This window comes from Berghia stephanieae, chromosome 12, assembly GCF_034508935.2.
Source record: "Berghia stephanieae isolate SIO BIC M18660-M18661 chromosome 12, UCSD_Bste_1.3, whole genome shotgun sequence".
NCBI classification, from domain to species: Eukaryota; Metazoa; Mollusca; class Gastropoda; order Nudibranchia; family Aeolidiidae; genus Berghia; species Berghia stephanieae.
In genome coordinates this window covers 17235902-17255901 of record NC_088371.1, presented here as the reverse complement: position 1 = coordinate 17255901, position 20000 = coordinate 17235902, and the positions used below count along the sequence as shown (strand labels likewise).

At 39.5% G+C, this 20000-nt stretch overlaps 1 protein-coding gene across 2 annotated transcripts in view; it reads left to right on the top strand.

Annotated features, from left to right (window-relative positions):
• The window catches only part of LOC144958359 (macrophage mannose receptor 1-like), an 85237-nt gene that overhangs the window by 11396 nt on the left and 53841 nt on the right, over positions 1-20000 (top strand). The window contains exons 1-6 of one of the 2 annotated variants that reach the window (XM_078890314.1): positions 3310-3375; positions 8295-8377; positions 8988-9138; positions 14264-14428; positions 15811-15902; positions 18136-18277. In XM_078890314.1, the coding sequence (XP_078746440.1) occupies positions 8306-8377; positions 8988-9138; positions 14264-14428; positions 15811-15902; positions 18136-18277 (622 nt within the window). In that variant the 5' untranslated portion in view covers positions 3310-3375; positions 8295-8305. Of the gene's footprint in view, positions 1-3309; positions 3376-8294; positions 8378-8987; positions 9139-14263; positions 14429-15810; positions 15903-18135; positions 18278-20000 lie in introns of those variants that run through there. The other variant, XM_078890313.1, reaches the window with a different exon arrangement.

Below are 20000 nucleotides of genomic sequence, written 5' to 3'. Positions count from 1 at the left end.
AGAGAGAGAGAGAGAGGGGGGGTGCGGTAAATAAGTGGGGTTTACGGTGGTTGGTGACTAGTGGAAGTGTCAGAGAGGCAAACTAGGCAAAGAACCGGTGGGACCGAAGAAAGATGCGAGAACCGACAACGGTTCTCCTCCCTGGAATCGGTCCCCGGTTTTCAGCAAAGGAACCGTAGGACCGGTTCTTGGGGCCGGTCCTCAGCACGGCACTACTTTAAGTAAGCCAATTTTATAAGTATCTTGATCTCACTAAATTGTATAAAACAGACTGCAAACTTCAGTTTACCTACAGATAGATCGAAGTTGACGTCACTCCGACCGTTTTTATTGTTTTTTGCCATCCGCGTTTATGAGTAATTCTCACTAAACTGTATTAACCAGACTATAAACGTTTAAGGCGACACATAGATTTGTGTGTTGGTCCGTTATACTTCCGGATGGCAATGTTGTGAGCTTCTTAGCGAAGCGGACCAACACACAATACTATAGATTGAATGCGCTTGGCCGAGGAGTTCACAACATTGCCATCCGGAAGTATAACGGACCAACACACAAACTCTGTGTAACCATGAACTTTTATAGTCTGGCTAATACAGTTTAGTGAGAACAACTCATAAACACGGATGGCAAAAACAATAACAAAGGCCTGGGTGACGTCATCTGCATACTATCTATAGATAGAATGCGCTTGGCCAAGGAGTTCACAACATTGCCATCCGGAAGTATAACGGACCAACACACAAACTCTGTGTAACCATGAACTTTTATAGTCTGGTTAATACAGTTTAGTGAGAACAACTCACAAACGCGGGTGGCAAAAACAATAACAAAGGCCTGAGTGACGTCATCTGCATACTATCTATAGATAGTTCGAAGATGACGTCACTCAGGTCTTTGTTATTGTTTTTTGCCATCCGCGTTTATGAGTAATGCTCACTGAACTGTATTAACCTGAGTATAAACGTTCATGGATACACACAGTTTTGTGTGTTGGTCCGTTATACTTCCGGATGGCAATGTTATGAGCTTCTTTGCCAAGCGCATACTATCTATATGTAATCACGGACTTTAACAGTCTGGATAATACCGTTTAGTGAGTATTACTCATAAACGTGGATGGCAAAAAACAAAAACAAAGACCAGAGTGACATCAACTCCATTCTATCTAGAGGAGATACTGTGTGCTTGGCTAACAGACTCAGAACATTGCCATCTGGTGATATAATGGACCAACACACAAGCTAAGGTGACAATGACCGTTAATAGCTTGGTTAATACAGTTTAGTGAGAATTACTCATAGACATGGATGGCAAAAAAAAAAAAAAAAAAAAAAAAAAAAAAGAAAACGAAAAAACAAAACCAATAACAAAGACCTGTGTGACGTCAGCTTCGTCTTTTCCATTCAGTTGATAGAGAGTTTATCTTATCATATTTCATGCCCTTTCAATCTCTTTCTTAATATTTTCATAGTTGGAATTAGAACATTTATTTATCTATCGACTTGAAAAATAATATCCCTTATCCCGTTGTATTATATAATTTGCAAATTATGTCAAACCAATAAACTGTCATGATAATTGTTATCATGATTAATGCTGTGTTGATAAATTAAGTTTTACATGAAGCTCATTCTTTTGATAGCTATACGCTTCAACAGTCGTATCGTAACTTCCTCGTTATGACGCATGGTAACTTAGTAACTGGCTCTAAACTATCGGAACAATGGCGGACGCCCTTATCAATTATTTCTCCGACGAGCATAAAAGGGGATCCAGAGAAAAAAAACCATTAGAAATCTGATCATGTTTTGACTTTTACACATTCTGATCACAAGACATATGAAAAGTTCTATAAAAGTTCTTTATCAAAAGTACAGATTTTCTTTGTTTAGAACCACGATGGCCGCCGTTTCTAGGCGACGTGACATCAGACTATTGAATCCAATTGTTTGTTATTGCTTTTTACCATCAGTGTTAATTATAAGTAATTTTCACTAAACGGTATTAACCAGTCTATAGATAGTATGCGCTTGGCGAAGAAGCTCACATAACATTGCCATCCGGAAGTATAACGGACCAACAACAAAACTATGTGTAACCTGAAAAGCTTATAGATAGTATGCAGATGACGTCACTCAGGCCTTTGTTATTGTTTTTGCCATCCGCGTTTGTGAGTTGTTCTCACTAAACTGTATTAACCAGACTATAAGAGTTCATGGTTACACAGAGTTTGTGTGTTGGTTCGTTATACTTCCGGATGGCAATGTTGTGAACTCCTTGGCCAAGCGCATTCTATCTATAGTCTGGTTAATACAGTTTAGTGAGAATTACTCATAAACGCGGAGAGCAAAAAACAATAACAAAGTCCAGAGTGACGTCAACTTCATTCTATCTATAAAATTTCATGGTTACGCATAGTTTTGTGTGTTGCTCCGTTTTACTTCCGGCTGGCAATGTTGTGAGCTTCTTATCCAAGTGCATACTATCTATAATTCATTATCGTTAGTTATAGTTTTTTTATGGCACGGACCTTAAATGACATGTACCTTGACCTCTTTACATGGTATGTCAAGCTAGATAAGTTATCAGCTGTGAACATTGCATATATCATCCACTATATATATATATATATATATATATATATATATATATATATATATATATATATATATATATATATATATATATATATTGCCAAATGGTTAAGGCATTGCACTGTGACCCGGAAGCGAGCCCCGCTTTATGCACTTTTGTTTTTTTTCTTGGGTAAGGTTATTAACCCCCAGTTTGTTCACTTGGACAACATGGGTGATTCCTGTTGACATCAGACATCTTGTTAGATGAATTATATAATATTCCTCCGTCGAATGCCTAGGCGACGGTATCTTATGATGTCGTGGCGGAAGGGCGTAATTTATATATATATATATATATATATATATATATATATATATATATATATATATATATATATATTGAAAATAATTTCAAAACAAGATACAACCTCCACACCTCAACATTAAGAAACACTAACAAAAAAAAACATCCACAAAACTCAGCGAACATATTTGGAAATTAAAAGACAACAAACTAGACCACAACATTTCATGGAAAATTTTATCTAAAGCAACAGGATACAAACAATGTAGCTTATGCCTGGAAGAGAAATATACTATAATCAAACAACCTCATGACGCCACACTCACCACGAAAAATGAGATGTACGGTAAGTGTCCACGTCGCCGGAAGTTCTTGTTAATCAACTATAAACCGGAAACACTTCAACAAACAACAACAGTCAACAAACCGACTCAGTCCTGACGATGGCTAATTAGGCCTGAAACATTAATGTAGACTGTCTCAAACATTGTGGTAAATATTAAAATTATATATATATACCCACACACACACACACACACACACACACACACATATGCACACGTAGAAACACCAAATATTGGTTCTTTAACCAGTTAACTGCCGTACTCTGGAAATACTCGTGTTTAAATTTTTGACCAGAAAACTCGTCCTCCGAGTATCGATAGATTTAAATGACCCTTATTTTCCTTCATGGCAACAAGTATGTAGGGAGACCACTAACATCAATACTAACTACCCTGAACCAGGACCTCTCTACAAAGAAGACATTTCTGGATTCAGATGAGGCCGAATTAATCCCCGAAGAACTAAGAAATACTGCAGTGCCCTTCGTACTAAAGTCAGAACAAGATCTTGACAGCCTCAAAACTCTTGTCCAGGACCGTGACCAAAGGAAACAATTAACAACATGGATGGAGAGAGCAGCTATACTTATCGACCATGACTGAATCACACAATTCTCAGCAAGGGTCATTCGGACTGCTAAGCTTACTACTACTACCACTACTACTACTACTGCTACTACTACTACTACTACTACTACTACTACTACTACTACTACTACTACTACTACTACTACTACTACGACGACTACTACTATTATTATTATTATTATTATTATTATTATTATTATTATTATTATTATTATTATTATTATTATTATTATTATTTTGGCAGCAGCTTCTTATGGTTCACACTATTATGTTATGACGATCGACCCAATCAGCAAAGTCCGGTCCGCATTCGTGCACCGTCGCGAACCCGCCTGGTAGCATCGTCACAACACACCTTTCGACTAGATGCTCTGCCGTTTCGGGTTCTTGCCTACAGCGTGGACATATTGGACAGGAAGTTAGACCCACTGATGTAACGCACCGGCCGTTAGGCAGCTCCTCGACCGGAGCCGATTCGCAGCTACCCAGTGTCTCCTCTTACTGGTATCAAAGCCTGGCAACTTCTCACCAAGCTTAGAGGAGTGTAGGTCCCCGCCCCCACGAGGGATTGAATTCGTCCAAACCGACTTCCATCTCGTATGTGCAGCTCTGTCCGTAGTCAGGGATTCTGCGTACAAGGGTTGCCGGGACTTATTTCGGCTCGAAACGGGGGCACCGTTCATTATGCGCATGAGAGGGGTATCCCCATTCCCTCTCTCTTTGATCTTACTCAGCCAGTTTCCCGTAATGGTCTCCCTCCGGACATCGGGGGGCTGGATCGCTGCCATTACCGGGCCCCATTCTCTAGGGGTTGTTGCTAGCGTTCCCGACACTATGTGCATCGACTTGCGAAGTTTTACATCCACCTTCTCAACGTTTCTGCTTCTACTCCACACTGGAGCGCAATACTCCGCGGTGGAATAGCATAGTGCCAGGGCGGATGTTCTCAGGAGCGCTTGGCTAGCGCCCCAAGTCGATCCCGCCAGCTTCCTCAGAAGACTATTCCGCTTCTCTATCTTCCGGGCAACCCCTTCGAGATGAACCCGATAGGTAAGGCTGCGATCCAACGTCACCCCTAGATATTTTGGACGCGGCTCATATGGGAGTGGCTGGTCCCCGACTAGGACATTCAGTTTACGGGTGTGCCAACCACTGCATAAGTGAAATGCAGTGGCCACAATTTTTGAAGTGTTCATCTTCAGGTACCACTTGTCAAAGTAGGATTTGAGTCTGGTGACGTCCTCGCTGAGTACGCTCTCGAGACGGGTCCACACTTTACTCTGAGTAACGAGTGCCCAGTCGTCTGCGTATCCCAGCCTCAGGGAGGAAGTGTTCGGCATATCGCTAATGTAAACGTTAAACAACATTGGCGCGAGTACCGACCCCTGAGGGACCCCATTCTTCAATTTCCTTACTTTGCTCGTGACGTCTCCCAGCGCGACGTGGAATTGCCTTTCCCCTAAGATCGAAGAGAACAACTTCAAGGTCTTTTTGCACCTTATGATTTTTGCAAGTTTGAGCATTAACCCATCGCACCAGACCGTATCGTACGCCGCTGATAGGTCTATAAACACAGCACCTGTTTGCTGTTTTCTCTCGAACCCGTGCTCAATATGCTCTGTAAGGGCAATGACCTGCTCCGTGGTGCACCTCCCTTCCCTGAAGCCTGCCTGCTCGGGTGGCAGGGCAGCGTCTAGGACCGGCCCCCATCGGTTTAATAGAACACGCTCCAGCAATTTGTAAAGACAGCTCAGCAGCGATATGGGTCTGTAACTGTCTGCCTCCTTCGCCGGCTTCCCTGGCTTCAGGATGGCAACTATCTTCGCGTGCTTCCACACTTGTGGAAGCTTTCCATTTGCAAGGATGTCAGACATTGCCTCTGCTAGCCAGGCCCGTGCCCTGGGGCCCAGATGCGTCACCATATCGGGATATACACCATCTATCCCTGCTGCTTTGCCGTTCTTTACTTCGCTAATGGCTGCACCCACTTCTCGGGGACTGAACGGGGCCGTCCAGTCCGACTCCTCCGCAGGTAGCGAGTCCAAAATCGTACGGTACGCCTTGCGGACACCGCGCTCAAAAGCCTGATTAGGGACCCGCTTACTACGGTTCTTAATATTCTTGGCAATTGTGTCTGCCTCGCATTCCGGTGCAGCCTTCGCGAAATTCCGATCTGGGTCCAATTTCTTTATCAAACGCCAAGCGTGGCGGCTGGAGTGTGTAAAGTCGAGACTTTCCACGGTCTCCTGCCACCGTTGCTTCCTTCCCTCTGCCAGAGACTGAAGTAGTCTATCGGCTGTGTCCTGGGACTGGGTCTGCTGGTACTCTCGGTACAGCTCTTCCGACTATTATTTTGGCAAAAACTAAAACTTGAGACGCTAAAGAAGACTACGCGAGGTCATCGGTTTATTTAAGAGTTTTTGCCGAGACAATGGTCATTTAAATAGACCGAAATTTGAAGGGCGAGTTTTCTGGTCAAATTTTTAAATATAAGTTAATGTTTTTTTTCCAACAGCTTTAATAGATTAGATGCGTTTGGCTAAGACGTTCACAACATTGTCATCCGGAAGTATAACGGACCAAAACACAAAACTCTGTGTAACCTTAAACAGTTATAGTCTGATTAATACAGTTTAAGATAAGATAAACTTGCTCAACAGCTTGATTGTTAATTTTGAGCGGACTGATGGACTTTGTGTTCTTTCTAAAATCTAAAATCTTTCTTTGGTTTTTCCTACATTTAATTTAGTGAGAGGTACTCATAAACGCGGATGGCAAAAAAACAATAACAATGACTCTAGTGACTTCAACATCGATCTATCGATAACACGTCTGTCTTGATATCGAAATGTTAGAATAAACTTGATACAAACTTATTATTACCAAATTATTTGAGTGACAAAGGATGTCAAAAAATAGTTCCAATATCACTGAAAGTGTAAAACCACTATTTTTGAGGACTGGATACATACCTTGTATAATTGATCTTTTGGTTTCAGAGTGATGGCATCTTATTTTCTCGTCTTAAAATATTCTGGTCTTCAATAAAGACCACCCATCTTAGCTCTTTTACGTCCCATTATCATGAGAGTCTTCCTAAACATCCTGCTATCTACTAAAATGATCATGTCACCTTTTGATTCACTACGTATCCTATTCATTATTAGTCCTCCGAAGGACTGGATATATACAAGGATTTGGGACAGGAGGAGTAGAAGATGTGAGGTCACGACTCCTCTGCCCTATTGATAGATATAGATAGTATGCGCTTGGCTAAGAAGCGCACACTGTGAGCCATCCAGAAGTAAAAAGGACCAACACACAATACTATGTGTAACCTTGAACGTTTATAGATAGTATGCGCTTGGCTAAGAAGCTCTCAACTTTGCCATCCGGAAGTATAACGCACCAACACACAAAACTATGTGTGACCATGAACTTTTTTTGTCTGGTTAATACGGTTTGGTGAGAATTGGATTCAATAGTCTGATGTCACGTCGCCCAGCAACGGCGAGCAGCGTGGTTCTAAACAAAAGAAAAATGGTACTTTTTATTCTTCATGCTGGCTAGAACTTTTCATATGTCATGTGATCAGAATGTATAAACGTCAAAACATGATCATATTTATAATGTTTTTCTCCTCTGGATACACATTTATGCTCGTCGGAGAAATATTTCATAAGGGCGTCCGCCATTGTTCCGATAGTTTAGAGCCAGTTACTAAGTTACTATGTGTCATTACGAGAGAAGTGACGTCATGACTGTTGAAGCCAATTACTCATTAGCGCGGATGGCAAACAACAATATCAAAGACCTGAGTGACGTCAACTTCATTCTATCTATAGTGTGGTTAATACACTTTAGTGAGAACTCATGAACGTGGATGGCAAAAAACAATAACAAAGGCTTGAGTGAGGTCATCCTCGTTCTATCTATTGTTGGTATTTTGCTTTGTATGTTTGATTTGGTTGGTTATTCGTTTCCAGCTGGCGGACGGAGGAGAGTTGTGAAAATGGTCATCATTTGTTTGTCTTTAATTACATTTCATAAATAAGTACGAAATAACGTTTTTCAAAAGAGGAAGAACGTTTGTTTATGTGTGTGTGTGTGTGTGTGCGTGCGTGTGTGTGTGAAAGAAGTGAGTGAGAGAAACAGAGAGTGAGAGAGAAAGAGAGAAAGAAAGAAAGAGAGAGAGAGAGGGAGAGAGAGAGAGAGAGAGAGAGAGAGAGAGAGAGAGAGAGAGAGAGAGAGAGAGAGAGAATTTGGGAGGCATGAGAGATTGTCAATGTATTTACTTTTGTTAAGCTTTTTGTTGGTTTACTTCTGTCATGGTATTTCCTTTTGATTATTTATTTGGTTAATTATTTTCAGAAATGATTTAGTCTATGGCAATATAATACCCAAAGTAAATTTCCAGAAGTGGATAAATAAAGTTTATGTTAGCTTATCTCATCTTATTTTAAATGTTGTCTCTTACAGCTTTTCCAAAGATGGAATACTGGATTGGCCTCAATAAATTGAATAATAGAAATGAATATAGATGGGCGAGGGGTAGGAAAAAGGTAAGTCTTCGTCAGCGTTGTGACCATTATCATAATTCATCGTCATCATCACCATCACTACATTATCACTACCATAAACATCATCATCATCGTCATGATGATGATCATCATCATCATCATCTTCATCATGATCATCATCATCGTCATCATCATCATCATCATCATCATCATCATCATCATCATCATCATCATCATCACACCATAATCATTATCACCACCACCTACCGTTATGATCATGTTTATCATCATCATCACCAGCATCATCGCCATCATCATCATCATCATCATCATCACCACCATCATCATCATCATCATCATCATCATCATCATCATCATCATCATCACCATCAACACCACCATCATCATCATTATCATCATCATCCGAACCACCAGTACCACCATCATCATCACCATTATCCCTACCACACCACTACCACAACCACCCCTCCCCCCCCCCACCACCACCACCACCACCACCACCACCATCATCATCATCATCATCATCACCATCATCATCATCATCATCATCATCGTCATCACCATCATCAACACCACACCACCACCATCACCAAACACTTACCATACAACCATTGACCATCTCTTGCTACAGCCGGGACCCTACTCCTACTGGGCAGTTGGACAACCCGACGGCGATCGGAACAAACCTTGCGTCTTTATTTCCACTGACTCGGACCAAAAATGGAGAAATGATTATTGTACCCAAAAAAAGTTCTTCATTTGTCGACGTAAGGCTGAGAATGGTACGTAATCTAAATAAAATATCAAAGGAACAAAATCTAAAATATATGGGCTACCCACACGGGAGACTGACTCCGACGTCCGGCACTGCTGTCCTCTGCTGTCCTCGGCGGACACGGACAAAATACTGAGAATAAAGAGACGAGCCGCTAGACCTACCCATACCAAAGACCCTACGTCCTCTGTAGTTTTTTTTTTTTTTTCGAGCTTGGTATGTGTATGTCTAGCGGCTCTTCTCTTTCTTCTTAATATTTTGTCCGTGTCCGACGTCTTTATCCGGAAGACGGCAGAGAACGGCAGTGACGGTGGTCGGAGTCAGTCTCCGGTGTGGGTTAGCCCTAACCCTCCTTCTCTGTCTGGTTTTAGAGATTTAGCAGATCATATATATATATATATATATATATATATATATATATATATTATATATATATATATATATCACTATCCTGTATCTATCACATGGCCATTCTCATTATACGTAAAAATAGTACCGCAATGCGATTTATTATGGGTAACGGAAATGTCTACTTTGTGACATCCAATCAACAATCGTATATCGGTACTGTTTTTACGATCATGTGATCGATACGTGATACGGGATGCGTAATACGTATGATCTGCTAAACCTCTCTAATATGTCGGGGTTAACATAGTGTCAAAAAGTGACTTTCATAAAACAAAGCAAAACAAAACAGAAAACAACAATATAAATCGAATAAACAAAAACCTTGAGCTGTTATAACATAGCGCAACATCCACAAAACTTGCTCAGAGCGCTTCACATAGTTAAAATAATCGGATCTATGAAAAGGGTCTTTAATGAAAGTTGTGAGAATTAAGAAGGCCAATTTTTTTAGGGTTTTTTTTTTGTTTTGTTTATTTTTTGAATTGCTACTTTTGTTTGTTTGTTTTTATTATGTTATACTTTGCTTGTTTGCTTTTGTTTTGTTTCGCTTTGTTTTTGTTTCAACATACATATAATAATACATGACATTTATAACGCGCATTTTCATCACTGGGTGATGCTCAATGCGCGAAACAATAATACAGTGACATTATAATACAAATGAAATATTATACATACTACATCAAAATAATATTATCATTATACAACAATGTAATAACTAAATATAAAGTCATTAATACAAGATATGTTATAATCCATCCACATGCTAAGTCAAATACCGAAATAATATAAAAGTCAAGGTCAAGGCGAGTATTTCCAAACCAGGGTGGCGGATAATGTGTCCTAAAAATTCCATTTGGCGTTTGATGATTTTTGTTATCAGTGATCTTTTTCTGTTTGCCATTTCTAAAATTTCTTCATTTCTTTTCCTTTCCATCCATGACACCCTCATCATTCTTCTGTAAAACCACATTTCCACTGCCTCCAGTCTTTTAACCATGGTCTTGTTTATGGTCCAGCTCTCACAACCATATAGCAGCACAGACAGTACATAGCAATCCAGGACTTTGATTTTTGTTTTCATGCTAATATTCCTGTTTTTCATAATTGAATGCAGCTGGTTGAATGCATTCTTCGCCATACCTATTCTTTTCTTTATTTCACAATCTGATTTTCCATTGGATGTTACATTGAAGCCTAAATATTTGAAACATTCAACTTGTTGTATTGTTTGTCCTCTGCTTGTTATTACACAGGCTGGTGGGTTATTATTTTTAGATACCGTCATACATTCTGTTTTAGATATATTCAGTTCCAGTCCCATATTTTCACTACTCCTGACTACAACATCCAGTAATTCTTGTAGTTCATGTTCAGATTCTGCCAGTAGAACCGTATCATCTGCATACCTCAGATTTGTTACATTCTTTCCTCCAATACACACCCCCTTCTTATGTTCTATATCTCTTAATATCATTTCACTATAGAGGTTGAATAAATCTGGAGACAAAACACACCCCTGCCTAACTCCTCTTCTAATAGGTGTAAAATTGCTTAGTTCGTTGTCAACACGCATTGCTGCTTCTTGTTCCCAGTACAAATTCCGTAATATTCTTAAATCTTTACCATCAATGTCCAAGGATGATAGAATTTTGAATAGTTTTTCGTGTTGTACTTTATCAAAGGCTTTTGAATAGTCGATGAAACACATATACAGATCTTTATTTACTTCAATACATCTTTCCATCAGCATTGATAATGTGAATATTCCATTTCTGGTACCCTTGTCCTCAACAAAACCAAATTGCATCTTCCCAATTTCAGGTCGTATTTTATTTCTTATTCTTAGTAAAATTATCTTCAAAAGAATTTTTGTGAGGTGGCTCATTAGGCTAATAGTTCTGTGTTGTTCACAATCAACTGCCCCTGGCTTTTTTGGTAGTGCTATAAAAATGGATCGTTTCATATCAGTTGGCATTTTTCCTGTGTCATACACTTGATTTAGAAGGTTTGTGATGAATTCAATCCCCCATTCACCCAGGCCAGTCAAGGCTTCAATTGTTATGGCATCAGGTCCTGCAGCTTTTCCATTTTTCATGCTTTTCATGACGTTCCTAACTTCATCTTTCATTATAGAAGGCCCTTCCAGTTCTTTTATCATAGGCATTTCTCCTCGATTATCAAAAAAAAGTTCTTCAATATATTCTGACCATCTGTTTAGAATGCAGTCTTTGTCCATGATGGTGTTTCCACGCTTGTCTTTGATGCATACACTTTTAGCACCTGATTTAGTTTTGTTTGTCACTTCTTTGATTTTCTGATGGAAGAATTTGCCATTTTTTTCTTTGTAGGACATTATATAGTGACATTGTTCATTTATCCAGTCTTCTTTAGCTTCGTTGCATTTTCTTTTTATCTGCCTGTTCAGAGTCTTGTATTTTTCTTCCTGATTTTTGGCCTTTCTTCTCTCATTCATTAGTTCTAATATCTCTGGAGTAATCCATTTCTTCTTCTGCAACTTAAGTGTGGTTGGAACATTTTCTTCTAATGATGCAGCAACACTGTCTTTAAACTGCTCATATTTCTCTTCTATATCTGTTAGTTCTCCAAGCACTTCAAACTTGTTTCTTACTGATAGTTCAAATTTTTCTTGTATTTTCTGTTCCTCCCGGAGAATGTCTAGTTGGTATTTAGGTTTAGCCTTTGCTCTTTTGCAGATTTTCAATTTAACTCGTATGGGGCATAGCACAGGTATATGATCGCTGTTACAGTCAGCCCCCGGCATAGATTTGGCATACAAAACCGAGTTTCGGAAACGATTGCTGATGAGTATGTAATCTATTTGGTTTCTCACTCCATCTCCAGGACTTTTCCATGTCCACTTCTTTCTATTGTGGTTTGTTGACCAAGTATTTGTGATTGTCAGATCATGTTGACGGCACCATTGAATAAGACGATCACCTCTGTCATTTTTGTCTCCCAGACCATGTGGGCCCACAATATCTTCTATTCTTTCTCGGCCCACCTTGGCATTAAAATCGCCCATGATGAGTTTTATGTCTGAAGACTTAAACTGATGCATTGCTTTATCTATTTGTTGATAGAAATTTTCCACTTCTTCATCATCGTGACTGGTGGTTGGGGCGTATATTTGTAAAATATCAAAATCAAAAGGTTTTGCTTGTAGTTTGATTGCCATTACTCTGTCTGATATGGGCCAGAATCCTTTGACTGCTCGCGCCGTTTTATTATCTAGTATAATTCCAACTCCCCTTTGGTGTTCTCCTCCTCCTGAGTATATAATTTTACAGTCATCATAATTAAGTTCTCCTGCTCCTTTCCATCTAACTTCTGATAATCCTAAAACATTAATATTCAATCTCTTCATTTCCATAACTACATTTGCTAATTTTCCTTTCTGGTACAGACTTCTTACATTCCATGTTGCTGTTCGTAATGGGTACAGCTGGGGCGACCATCCCCAACCCAGCGCGTCCACAGGTGGCGGATCGTGGAACGGCCTACAGATCCTGATCTATAGGTTAGCTGTAAAGCCGCGGACCAACTGGCGATTGTCGTGGAGAGTGAGGTTGGGTAGTCTGGCAGCACAGCTACACATACAAAATGCCTCATATACTCTATGAAGGGACTATCAAGGTGAATGGGAGGCGCCTTAAAACCTGCCAAATGCTCCCACTGCCTTGTGGGTTATGACCGGGAGGTCAAAAGGCTATGGAGTAAACCAGATAAAAATCCGTCAGAAGGCAACGGGAAACCACTGACGTATCATCCCAAGATCGTCATGATGTCCGTCCAAGCGAATCTAGTCAACGACGTCAATGGATGTTTTTCGAGCAACTCGATTACAGCCTCGTCCGGTAGAGATAGTCATGCAGGTGAACAGGTGACTCTCGACCGTCATCCAGCTACTGTGCACCACCAAACATTACGAACAGCACAATACTGCTAATTTGAATTCAATTCTAACTTTAACTGGTAACCAATGCAGCTCATACTAAATAAAGTGGCAACGAGTAGGATGTTCTCTTCTTTCTTAAAATCAATTTAGCAGCCGCATTCTGGATACTTTGAAGGCGTGATATTTTATCGTTGCTTACATTCGAGATTAACGAGTTACAGTAATCTATTTTAGATAGTAAGAAAGATGTTATTAGTTTGCATGTTACTTTTCTAACGGACGCAATTCTTTTTAAGCCTATTGTCAAACTTCTACATAGAGAATCAAACTGTGCCTGCATAGTCATATGTTGATCTAGCATTACCCCGAGGTTTTTCACACACGTTGAGAGGTTAATTGTGCACCCGTTTATATTTAGAGTAAACTTCAGAAAATCATCTTTCAAAACACTTTTTCGACCACACACCATCACCTCTGTCTTTTCATATATATATATATATATATATATATATATATATATATATATATATATATATATGTGTGTGTGTGTGTGTGTGTGTGTGTGCGTGTTTGTGTGTGTGTGTATAGCGTAAGAAATGAAACTTATTGTCCTGAATGAAATTTTTGAGAGTGGTTTTACACTTTCAATGAGATTGGAACAAGCTTTTTGATATCACATTTTTGTTCCCTATTGTAAGAATCATGTCCACCTTGCTTGAAATGATAAGGGTCTAGTGTTTTGAAATGACTATTCACGAATCAATACTAAAACTGATCGTAATTTTGTTCTATTCATCAACAGTCGATCTTTTGTGTCCCTGGGGCTACGACATGTACTATGAAGGGAGAACATGTTTGAAGTTGCAGTCGGGTCTGGTGGATTGGCGTGGGGCGAGGCAACAGTGTCGGATGACCGGGGGTGATCTGGTGAGGATAAAGGATGATGCGATGAACGACTATATCCAAAGTAAGAGATCTTGCAGTCAATGCATACGATGCCCCATTCTGATGTTAGTCTTGTCCTTCTTCTATCTTTCTTTGCTTGCTGTTGCTGTTGTTAATGTTATTTTTGTTTATATATAAATATATTGAGCATTTATAGATAGTATGCAGATGACGTCACTCAGGCCTTTGTTATTGTTTTTGCCATCCGCGTTTGTGAGTTGTTCTCACTAAACTGTATTAACCAGTCTATAAAAGTTCATGGTTACACAGAGTTTGTGTGTTGGTCCGTTATACTTCCGGATGGCAATGTTGTGAACTCCTTGGCCAACCGCATTCTATCTATATAGCCCAATATCCACTCAAAGCGCTTTACAACATTTAACATGTGGGAAGGGACATGACGCCTGTTAGGCGATATTAGAATTGTTTCGGACAGAGACAACGCTGTTAACGGCCAAGTACTCATTTTATACCTGAGTACGGTGAGAGAATGTGATTAAAGAGCCTTTTCCAAGGACTCAACTATGCGTCGAGCGAGGCTCGAACCCTGTACCTTCGGATCCGAAAGCGAGTGTCATACCACAAGACCACATAGCCGCACAAATGAGTAAAAACAATGCTGGCGATATTGAAATCTTAGATAATGCAACTCTCGGTCAAATAAAATTTTAAAACTATCCGGAGAACACTAATGTTATTATTCGATAAGTGAATGGTACGAAATATTATGATTTTTGTCTATATTATTTCAGTTTTATTTTAATCTATTTTCATTCCTGTTTGTTTTCATCAATATTAATTTTTGCATTGTTGGCTAGTTTTGTTTGTCAAAAGTTTTATCATTGTTTATACTGCTGCACTCTGAAAATAAAAACAACAATTATTAAAAATTTTGGCCAGAAAACTCGTCCTTCAAATATCGATCGATTAAATTGACTCTAATCTCGGTAAAAAAAATGTCTTAAAATTGGGACTTCACGAAGACATATACGATTTTGTAATGTCGGGTCACATATTTACTCTATCCTTACTGGTCAGTTTCATAATTGTCCCCAAAACTCCACATCCAGCCAACACAAAAATAGATTTTTCTTACTCAGACAGAAGATTAACAGGTAACATTCTATTCATAATATTGTTCAGCAAAATGAGCTCTACAATGCAGTGTCAAGTTTTGATGGCTATAAACAATTTTTCTTCAAAGTTTTTGAGAAACAAGAATACTCAGATGAGAAAGTTGTTGGTGTCATCGTAACGAATGTGACGATTTTCCTGTAGTTGGTAAGGAGAGGGTTCCAAAAAAAGTCTTAAAACTGAAACTTCACGAAGACAGAATACGGTTTTTTCATATTATTGGGACACACATTAGCCTCTTTTTTTTTTGGTATTTTTATATTTCATCAGGTCGCCTTGGAAGTCTCCCGTTCCAGTACTGGATAGGTCTGCATAAAGGGGCACACTCAAATAAGTACAAATGGTTAAATGATGTGACGAGAGTAAGTATTTTTTTTTGGGGGGTGGGGGGGGGAGCTTTTATATAGTGCAATATCCACTAAGAGTGCTCAAAGCGCTTTACAAAGGGTCCCTGACCAACAGCAACATGTAACAAGTAGAACGAGACATGACGCCTGTTAGGCAATATTATCAAAAGAATTTCGGACAGAGACAACGCTGTTAATGGCCAAGTACTCATTTTACACCTGAGTACAGTGAGAGAATTTGAGTAAAGATCCTTTTCATAGGACTCAACTATGCGCCAAGCGAGGCCCGGCTCGAACCCAGGACCTTTCGATCCGAAAGCGAGTGTCATACAACAAGACAACATAGCCACACAAATATAATGATAACAATTAATTATGTTAAATCATTTTCTCAGATTAACTCTTGTCGCTGCTTCACATGAACCTTTGATACGTATACCCTGGAAAATTACGTATTTGAAAATTTTGCCAGAAAACACGTCCTTCAGATTATATTGATCGATTAAAATGACCCCCATCTTGGCAAAAAGCACAAACAAAAACAAACAAAAACAACCAAAAAAAAAAAAACCCTCTCATATCTGGGACCTCGCAAGGTGTAAAATGAGTATCTCGTCGTAATACGCTTCAGCAGTCGTAACGTCACTTCCCTCATAATGACGCATGGTAACTTAGTAACGGGCTCTAAACTATCGGAACAATAGCGGACGCCCTTGTGAAATATTTCTCCGACGAGCACAATGCGTATCCAGAAGAAAAGAAAACCCATTATAAGTCTGATCATGTTTTGACTTTTACACATTCTGATCATAAGACATATGAAAAGTTCTAGCCAGAATGAAGAATAAAAAGTACAGATTTTCTTTGATTAGAACCACTATGGCTGGGCGACGTGACATCAGACTATTGAATCTAATTAGCATTGTCTGTGTCCGAAAAAATGTTGTAATATAGCCTAACAGGCGTCAAGTCTCGTCCTACATTTTAAGTGTTGCTGTTGGCGAGGGACCCCTTGTTAAGCGCTTTGAGCAGATTTCGTGGATATTGCGCTATATGAAAGCTCAAGTTTTTTAAAAAGATTGTCACGGTGGATAACAATTTAGGTGTTTGAATGAGCAGCTGGTAGATGAGACATTTAGAAAGAATGAAAATAAATAGCTTTGACAGCATGTTCCTAATTGAGCATATTTTTCAAAAACTTGAGCTTTTATATAGCGCAATATCCACGAACGTGCTCAAAACGCTTTACAAAGGATCCCCGACCAACAGCAACAGATAACATGTAGAACGAGACATGACGCCAGTTAGGCGATATCACAAAAAAAAAATTGGACTGTGACAACGCTGTTAACGGCCAGGTACTCATTTTACACCTGAGTACGGTGAGAGAATGTGAGTAAAGAGTCTTTTCCAAGGACTCAACTATGCACCGAGGGAGGCTCGAACTCAGGACCTTCCGATCCGAAAGCGACTGTCAGACCATAAGAGCACATAGCAACACATTATATAGAGCATAAATTATGTGATCGGAAAACTAGGAGCTCATGAGAAAATAACGGCACAAGCATGACTGGAAACAGGGAGGAAGGGGAGGGAGGAGGGGGGGGGGGGGGCTATGTAAAGCTCTTGTTTCACACACACAAAGGGACGAGATCTTTCCCGTGTGAAATCGAGAATTTTTTTTAGAACCCCTGTCCATCCACCCAGCAGCGATTGTGTACCTGTGTCTTTTAGATCTCTCGGAAATTACTTAGCGATAGACTTAGCGTCCTATCCAAAGTGTAGCAGGCAATTGTTATTCTCCGTTCACGCTACAGAAACTAGAATTAACTCCCGCACCATTGGAAAAATTGGTTCTGAAGGACTACTCTAAAAAAAAAGTACGATAGCCTTCAAATACGCTTCAACAGTCATGACGTCACTTCCCTCGTAATGACGCATAGTAACTTAGTGATTGGTTCTAAACCATCGGAACAATGGCGGGCGCCCTTATGAAATACTTCTCCGACGAGCATAAAAGTGGAGAGGAGAAAAACATAAATCTGATCATGTTTTGACTTTTATACATTCTGATCACATGATATGTGAAAATGTTCTAGCAAGCGTGAAGATAAAAAGTACCGATTTTCTTTGTTTAGAACCAAGCGGCTCGTTGCTGGGCCGAAGTGACATCAGACTATTGAATCCTATTGCGGGAACTCTCGTGAAAACCGCTGTAGGGTACGTTTGTATTTTTCATCTTCATTAGGCATCATACAACAAGGCTGACCAAATTTCGTCGAATTATAACACAGAGTCTTGTGGTCTTATCCAAGGAAACAACAAACAATGGGAGACGGATGAGTGCAGTGGCAAGAAACATTATTCACTGTGCGAGAGAAAAGTTTATGGTGAGTAATGATGATGATGATGATGATGATGATGATGATGATGATGATAATGATAATGATGATTTATGATTTATGATGATGATGATGATGATTTATGATGATGATGATGATGATTCAAGCTCAATATCAACATGATCCGTGAGCTGATGTGTAAACATCCTGACTTTGCTTGAGAAAGGCAAATAATGAAGCGAGACCATCTTATCTCATAAATTGTGCTTTAAAAATGAGCTTTTATATAGCGCAATATCCACTAAACGTGCTCAAAGCGCTTTACAAAGGGCCCCTGACCCAAAAGCAACACGTAACATGTAGCACGAGACATGACGCCTGTTAGGCGATCATACAATTTTTTTTTTTGCGGCAGAGACAACATGTTAATGGCCAGGTACTCATTTTGCACCTGAGTACGGTGAGAGAATGTGAATGAAGAGCCTTTTCCAATGACTCAACTATGCGCCGAGCGAGGCTCGAACCCAGGACCTTCCGATCCGAAAAGCAAGTGTCATACCACTAGACCACATAGCCGCACATGGCACATAATAAACTTTGATCAAAACAATCACACTGTGTCATACATAACACATTGACGGTGCAGAGCAAGCACACGCGAGCAAGCACACCGATAACTATTGTAAAGAGGGAACTGAGTCTTATTCAATGGCGGGACTTTTACCCGAATTCACTGAAAGCTCAATAGTAAGAACACGTAAAATGACATGTCTAATTTTAGGGATTTCGCGTTATCACTAGAAATTTCAGAGAAACAGGGTTTACGTGTATTTAGTAAACTGCTCAGTGATAACCAGTATTCCTAAGGTACGGGCTCTTGTTGTAATATATATATATATATATATATATATATATATATATATATATATATATATATATATATATATATAAGAAATGAAATTGACGTCACTCAGCTCTTTGTTATTGTTTTATGACAGCCATTTTAATGATTAGTTCTCACTTCATTTGACCAAGCAAACTATAGATAGTATGCGCTTGGATAAGAAGTTCACAACATTGCCATCCGGAAGTATAACGGACCAACACACAAAACTATGTGTAACCTTAAACGTTTATAGTCTGGTTAATACAGTGTAGTGAGAATTACTCACAAATGTGGATGGCAAAAAAATAATAACAAAGGCCAGAGTAACGTCATCTTCATTCTATCAATAAACATTTAAGATTTAACGTAGTTTTGTGTGCTGATACGTTATGCCCGCCTTGCGGATGTTGTGAATATTTTACCTAAACGTATAGCATCAATAGAAACATGGCGTCAAACTATTATCGTAGCTTAACGTGAATGGTACTCACCTAACTATCTCTCCCTCTCTCCCTCTTTCTCTCTCTCTCTCTCTCTCTCTCTCTCTCTCTCTCTTATTAGCCAAGCGCATTCTATCTATATTTCCGGATAGCAATGTTGTGAGTTTCTTCGCCAATCGCACAGCATCTATATGGCCCTTTATGTGATTTTGGACAACATGGGTGATTCTTGTTGACATCAGACATCCTGATTAATGTATTATCTATATTCCTTCATGGAATGCCAAGGCGACGGGATCTAATACGTTTCAACAGTCATGTCGTCACTTCCCTCGTAATAACGCATGGTAACTTAGTACCTAGTAACTGGCTCTAAACTATCGGAACAATGGCGGACGCCCTTATGAAATACTTCTCCGACGAGCATAAAAGTGTATCCAGTTTC